The sequence below is a fragment of the Gadus morhua genome, chromosome 7 (assembly GCF_902167405.1).
Source record: "Gadus morhua chromosome 7, gadMor3.0, whole genome shotgun sequence".
Lineage (NCBI taxonomy): Eukaryota > Metazoa > Chordata > Actinopteri > Gadiformes > Gadidae > Gadus > Gadus morhua.
The window spans coordinates 25,640,305-25,647,804 of NC_044054.1; the positions used below are offsets into that span (position 1 = coordinate 25,640,305).

The 7,500-nt window shown below is 41.1% G+C and overlaps 1 protein-coding gene across 1 annotated transcript in view; it reads left to right on the top strand.

Moving 5' to 3' along the window:
- Positions 1-1,266: 1,266 nt before the first annotated feature.
- pdlim4 (PDZ and LIM domain 4) overlaps positions 1,267-7,500 on the top strand; it is a 33,562-nt gene continuing 27,328 nt past the window's right edge. Inside the window, exon 1 of the mRNA XM_030360803.1 lies at positions 1,267-1,552. Within this exon, the coding sequence (XP_030216663.1) occupies positions 1,460-1,552 (93 nt within the window). The 5' untranslated portion in view covers positions 1,267-1,459. The remainder of the gene's footprint in view (positions 1,553-7,500) is intronic.

The following is a 7,500-nucleotide window of genomic DNA, read 5'->3' on the forward strand; positions in this document are numbered from 1 at the left end:
TGCTAAAAGCGATAATACATAACCCCTAACCCTCAGTGCTGGGAGATAGCTGAGGAACATCTATAGGTTTACTTGAGCTGAACTGAAAGCAACCTTAGAAAAACCTGTACAGTAAAACAGACTGAAAAACCCACCACGTTTGTGTGCAGCGAAAGGTAGTATATGTCAATAACGCATTATATGGTTTTGGGCCCACGCATAAATTTGTGGCGGGATCTGAAGACATATCTGAAATATTTGCCCATATGTCTCTAAATACAAACAGTTCAAATTGTCTTATCTCATGCAGAACAAATCAAATATCCTTTGATTTGTTCATTGAATGGCTGTATAAGCGAATCTTCATCATGAAGAGTCTTACTAACTGAATTAAATTTACTCCTTTGTTTGTCTTTTTTTGAAAATAAAATGAACATTTTTATTATGTGGATTCGAAGTTTAGTTTCATCAAATCATAAGTACACATGGACCTTGTCAGATATGAAACCACATTTTTTGTTAATACAGATAATTTTCATACAGCAAAGTATGTTTTAAGACTTAATATACTCAAATAGATTAAACAACTTAATGCCACATGACGTGACAGATCCAATCGTTGTTTTTTTCTTTCAGTGATGCATCTCAAGTGCTGCTTCAAAAGTGATGTTTCAGTGGCAGTTTACAATTAGATGCCCAACCCATTAGGCTGGAGTTCATCCTGATCAATTGACCTCATATTCGCGTTTCGCTAGCACAGATCAGTCTGGACCTCTGGCTGTCCACATCGATATCACTGGGCAGGAAGGAATTACTTTGACAGACAAACTTATTTAGCCAATCAGCCTAACACATGTGACGCCGTTAATATGGTGTGCTGTTCAGAACTGCGAAAAATTATCAATTCATCTTTTCCGCAGGAGAATCTCCGCTATTGCATACCCTTGTTCTTGTTTAATCGTTTTATTGAGTATATTTCTGCATTAACTGTCCATGTGGCTATGTTTAATCTACTAATGATCATCACGTACCGACAGACAGGCTACAACTATATCAGTTGAATAGGTGGAACAAGTCTACTAGTCCAAACAAAATCGCGTACGTTGCATTGTAAAGCCTACTGTGATGTGCATGCTAATAAGGTTATTTCTGAGAAAGTTCCCGCTGACTGAGTTTTCCCGTTATGTTCAGTGAGGCAGCACTGCCCTAACACAGAACGTCTAACGAGCTCCCCGGGTCCCTCCCACACTCGCTGAGAGTGAGAAAGGAAGGGTTGTCGGCTTTGCAGACACAACCCCTCATCTCGCGTAAGAGGAGGTTCATTATTTAAAGTTTTAAAGCAACTTAAATAGTGTTGCCTAGAAGCTGGGAAAGCCGAGACAAGGTTTATTTCACAAACCAAACCTAACATTTTCTATATTTTCGGACCCTTGGCTAGCTCGGACGTGTGTGCCTTTACAAACTAAACCACGAATCGAATATGCCCCAGACTGTGACACTTGAGGGACCCTCACCTTGGGGATTTCGCCTTGTGGGAGGACGGGATTTCAGCACACCGTTAACTATTTCTAGGGTAAGTACACAAACGAAAGTGATATTTTCCGGTGTTTTCTGCGTACATAGCCACAGCGAGCCATGCTTAAAAGTCACGCTGCCGAATGGGTGAAGCGGTTAGAATGTTATAGCCTACTTACAAACTTACCATTACCCAAAGTTGGCCCACAAGAAAATAAACTAGCTGTAGTCCTACTCGGTTTTGTCGGTCTACGTAATATTAAATTAAAGCAAAAATGCTCATGATCTGAAGTTTATTGTCTCATTAACCGTGGAATAAACGTTCTGACTATTTGAGTTGAAATAAACTTAAATAAACAAACTCCTCAATATTAATGTTTGGTCAAAAAATCTGTCTGACTGTGACCAGGAATGTGTGGGAGTGTGAGTTGCATGCTTGATTGACACACACCTAACTACGCCTCGTAGGCTGAGACCTCGAGGGTCATGAGGTGTACCGCTACGCAATTGCTGTTCTGAGTCTGACGTCCTTTTGGAATGGTAAAGGTTCTCGATTGCTGGTGATGAATATTCATTTCGAATAATCTTGTGACTATCTGAATAATCTTGTGACTATCTAGGCTATGATGCGATCCCGCTATGCAGGGGTCTTTTGGTCGACGTAATACCATAAAGCAGGCGTGACCGATCATAAACAATAGGCTATCAATACAAGATGGAATGATTCGAGCAGCCACTTTCGCTTGTTTTTAGTTAGTGAACCAAAGCTTATGAAGTTATCATAGTTAAATAATTTTGGCCAATCTGTCGTTTTCTTTTTAGCAAACCTAAGGAAAATTGATAATCCAAAGATGTCGTCACCTTACACTGCAGTTAGATATTATCATTCATGCCGTCTCATTGTTCCATACTCGTTTGTGCCGCTGTGTTCCCAGGGTCTTAAGTTCCAGAGGTCCTATGTTCCCGGGATCCTATGTTCAATATTCTGATAGCACACATTATTTGAACTTTTATTGTGTTCGGGAAAGTTGGACCCGTTTCAAGTTTAAATAATTCATAAATGGTAGGCCTATCCTGTTTTACTTGAAAACCTGTAGGTCCTATTCGTTTTTTAGGTGAAGAATTTTAATATCACTGCATTCATTGTTTGGACATTTCGACATTGAGTTGTCAGTCACGGCAAATGATTTTGCTGTGACTATAACTGTCTCTGCGGTCGAATAGTAGAAAAAATAATAATGCGTGTCCTTTCCTAACCTCTTCTCCTCGACCTCAATGGAAAATCACATTTAGGTCAAGGAAAGATGTAAAGGAGAATTCATAAGGACTTGGGGGTTCATAAGGAATACGACCACCGTGGTGCTTAGAGATCTGACTGCACTTAGCCTACATTAGGCTACAACATAATGCAGAGACGTAGGTTATGGACATGGGTCTCCTGTGGTGAAACTGCAATGTTCAACAACAAAAATAGATAGATACTTACTTAGATACTTACCGTGTTGCTTCATGCAGGCTGTATAAACTAGGGCAACCCGGTGAAAAATACAACTTCCTTACCAGGGTTGATATTGAAATTACATTTTTAAATAAAGGCTCCCATTCCAAATACTGAAACTAGATGGTTGTCACCCATGAGAATCGTTGCTCCCGCTCCTGTTCAGTCATATTTATCTACATGAATCCGAATCAGTATTTTTGTTTGGAATTTCACTGTTAGGAACTTTCCTAAGCAAAAACTACTTTTGGACAACAGCTTATGTCATATTTAGAAAATACTAATCTGGGGTGCATCTCTTTCAGGGACCCATTATGAAGATTGGAAAGAGCAGGTGAAAATAGGATCCTTTGTCCTGTTCCCATCATTTGCCATACATCTGGTGAACATAGTTCCCTGGGGCCATAGTCAAGCAACCTGTCCCTATTTGGACTAAGAAAAAACGGGATAACAGCAGGTTAAAAGAGCACTTTTGCACTGCCAGATGAAGCGCATTGAGGTTGCGAACCCTTTTTGGTCATGTACAGGCAACTATCACTGTTAAGACAGGTGCAGCCCACATTATTATATTTGATTTTACGCGGTTCACAAAATACAAATTCATTTGGACATTGAAAAATCTCAGTTTTCAAAAAAATAAATCATAATAATAAGGATGCAGAAATATCCGAAATATCAGTCAAAGTTGAGGGTGGTGGTTTCAGAGCCAGCAGAAGAGCAGCTGGTGGTAGCCAATACTTCATCCCGCCAGGGTAAACACTGCCGTTCTCTGGAGGGGGCGTGTTGACATTTGTTTTCGTTCAGAGCTTCTTGGTGCCGGTGAGGGATTCCAGGTGTTGTTCTCAGCTGTAGCCTGTTCCCCGGCCCTAGCTCGACCCTTTAACTACAGGGCCCTGGCATCAGCAGAAAACCAAGGGTGTCATTTGTCCAGGAGGATTAACGCTCGTACCCGCTGATTTTAGACCACGTTCCCAAAAAGACAAACGCAGCAATGGGCCCTGGCATTCTTTGGAAAAGTGTGTGTGTGTTGTGTGTGTGTGTGTGTGTGTGTGGTGTGTGTGTGTGTGTGTGTGTGTGTGTGTGTGTGGTGTGTGTGTGTGTGTGTGTGTGTGTAGTGTGTGTGTGTGTGTGTACACGCGTGTGTGTGTGTGTGATGGATAATTAAAACAATGCCTTCAGTTTAGTGTAGTTTAGAGATATGTTAGCTATTCAATGATCTCTGATATTGTATGTACGTTTCTTTGCTTTACCGCCATAGCACTACTGAGATTTTTGTGAATAGACCATAGATATCTTCTGTTCCTCAGCAACAAGCTGTGGTTCCAATAGCATTCCTGGTTTGTTGCCGATTTAAAAATGATGGTTTGAACAATGAGCAAAGAAATCCCATATTGTGAATAGCTGAGGCAGTGTTGCAAGTACACAGGTACTACAGGTACTTTGGTTTGCACATGTAAGCTTGTCAAAAGCAAAAAGCGAGTTTCGTTTGTACTTTTGTCATATAATGAAAGCTAGAGGCCACCCTTGTGTACTATCTGAAGGGATTTACAGATAGGATCAATAAAGGGCAGGTATACAAAGGCTATTTGTTAGTTAGATTGTATTATGAGAAGATCGTGCTCAGAAGATCAGAGCAACTCCATCATCTATTCTTTGCATCGGATGTTTCATTTTCTATGCGTCTTCTCTTTATTTCCGAACATTCAAAGGAAATGTAACCTTCAGTCCTAACAAAATGCTCTCTGAAGACACTGAGCAAAAGATCAGTTAATTATGCCTGATCTGGCTCATCCCCATGGAGACCAGTGGCATGAAGTGTAGTCCATCAACACTGCTGAAAATTCCCCCTAAGTCCCCTTCTTGTCACACTCTCACTGCATTCCACATCCACACAATGAACCAGCTCTCCAGAAAGCAAATAAAGAGCCACAGTGAACAAGAAGGGAAGTCTGTGCGTGTGTGTTTCAGAAAGACATTATTCAGAGATAGTCTTTCTGTATCCAAAGTGTCTCTTCTAGGAGGAGGGAGTAAACCCCAATGCTATTCCCCATTGTTCTCAATCACCTTGACTGCTCAGTAAATATCATGTAACCCTGCCTGGTGAGAGCCAGTTAAGACCACATGGTTAATTCCCTCTTCAGAGTGTGTGTCAACCCTGAACCCTCTTCAGTGTGCTGTAGATTACACCTGGCTGTACAGCAGCAGGTCCTAGAGGAATACATCTGTCCATGAGATAGGAGGAAACGGCAGCAGAACAGAAAGCAGCATTAGATAGGAGGTCAGAGTGTATTATTTGTTTATTTTAGTAGTTATTTCATTCAAGTTCTTTGCTTGGCACCCTAGCCACCATGGCGTTGATCTGGCAGTGGTTTTAATATCGGAGTACCCTTGGATTTGACAAAAAATGCAATCTTGGACTCCTACTAATCCTAGACTGCATGCTTAAATTACTGTTTGGGAGTGTGTGTGGATGGTGGCTGGTTAGAGCAGCCTCAACTGGCCACACATATGTTGCATATTGAGAGAATTGATCAGTGTGCACAGGTTAAATCAGCCATCACCACACACAATCAGGGTGGTGCGTCTTGTGCACAATCATTTTTTAGGGCGTATATCAGCCGATAAGGGTCTGTGGCCGTCCGATCAATCTGTGTATCTCGTTTATATAAGTCTATATACGTTTATAAACATAGACAGCGCTAGCCTAACAGACTAACATTTTATGCTTGTGGCACTGGTGCCACTAACCGTTTCATTTTGTTTTGTTCTATCAAATTCTATCGGCCCTCTTTTTTGGCTGCTTTTTGAGAAGGGACTAGCTGTACACCTCCATCGTCAGCTCCTCCTCCACGGTCAGACCCCCACTTGGAGAAGAAAGTGACGTCTGAAATTGTGAACACTAGAAGGGACGAAATATCAAGATGCGGTAGCTTGCCTCATAGTTTGATATCTTGCCTCATAGTTATTAATAATGGGTAGACCCAAAGGGAACCCACTTACGACCTGGTTAATCCTCAAGGTTATTCCTTTGACCCGCTAAGTGAGCAAGCCATGCGATTTCAACAACCCATTAAAATTGCACACTCATTTCGATCTTATCACTGTTGAGGTGAATTAACAAGGGCGTGTGTTTACAGGGAATTGTGATTTAGTGCTTGTAGTAGAACTCAAATTGCATGATTATTCTACAGTAGTGCTGGCCTGGCACAACCTTGAAACCACAAACATCCTCCTACATCCGCATGCATCCTCAATGAACTTAACATCCCTGACATTTTCTGCCTCATATAGGGTCTCTCAATCTATTTGATTGTCTGCACATACCAGAGAAAACACATGTGACCTAAATTGTTGTTTGTTCTGTTAGCTTATTTCTTATTTTTCTCCCTTTAATATTTGGCGACTGAGGCTGCTCTCTGCGTGTTTTCTCTAAGCTAGAATTATGGCTTTTGTGAGCCGAGCAGCGACTCAGCCATTTCAGCAAAAGATAATAGGCGGGTGGTGCTTTTAAAGAATTTTGCTGTCGTCATTGAGGGTGTTGAGTCGTTCAAACCTTTAGGGCTTGAGATTTCTTCTTCCTCAGGATTTAACTTAGTATATTCCATGGTCCATTAAGAGACAAATGCAATCTTCACTATGCCGTAGATTTGTTAAAAAATAATATGTATGTATATTAATGTTAAAGGATTTGTAGAAAGAGGCAATTCAATAATCTCTGTTCAACAGGCAGATTGGCACTGTTGATGGTTGAGATGGAGGGTAAGATTCCTCATGTGGATACTGTGTCCTTGTTTGCTGCAGAAGATAGAAAATTATACTTTTATGAAATGCAAGTGTGCACTGATGCACATGCATAGCCACACAAACACGCCACATTTGGTTTTCTTTCGTAGAGCCATCCGGTAATCGTCCCTTTTAAATGTTAATTTTAATAAATAGTACAGCACTGCCATTGTGTTTTCATTTTGGCAGAGGGAAAGTGTGACAATGAGACTGATAGAAGCCCACAGTGCCTGGAAATGTATTCAAAGTGGTCACCGTCAAGGTCGTGACCATGGTTTCTCACATTGAAACAGCAAACAAACCAAAGGCAGCTTGGCAGAGGGCCAGGATTCGTCCTCTGCACCATGGAATGTGTGAGGCCGCAGCCCGCTGTCCGGGAGAAACACTTCATCTGATCAAGAAAAAAAATATTTGAAGGGATCCCTGTAGGATCAAAAGGACAGTTAACTTGCAATAGTTTATTGCTTATCTTTTTTTTTACCATTTATAGAATCACCACATAATTGATGGCACCATAAACACAAACATCCTAGATAAGATGATGCAGTCTCACTGATGGATACTCACACTAACAAATCCACAATAGGCATTACCCAATGGCTGTTCTTGCAAATGAGCAAAGGTGGTTCTCGCAAATGAGCATTTTACATGAAGATAAACATTCAAGTATGGGCCTGCATGTCCTCTTTGGTGTTTATTTTGGCTTTGTTTATTCTCTCTCTATC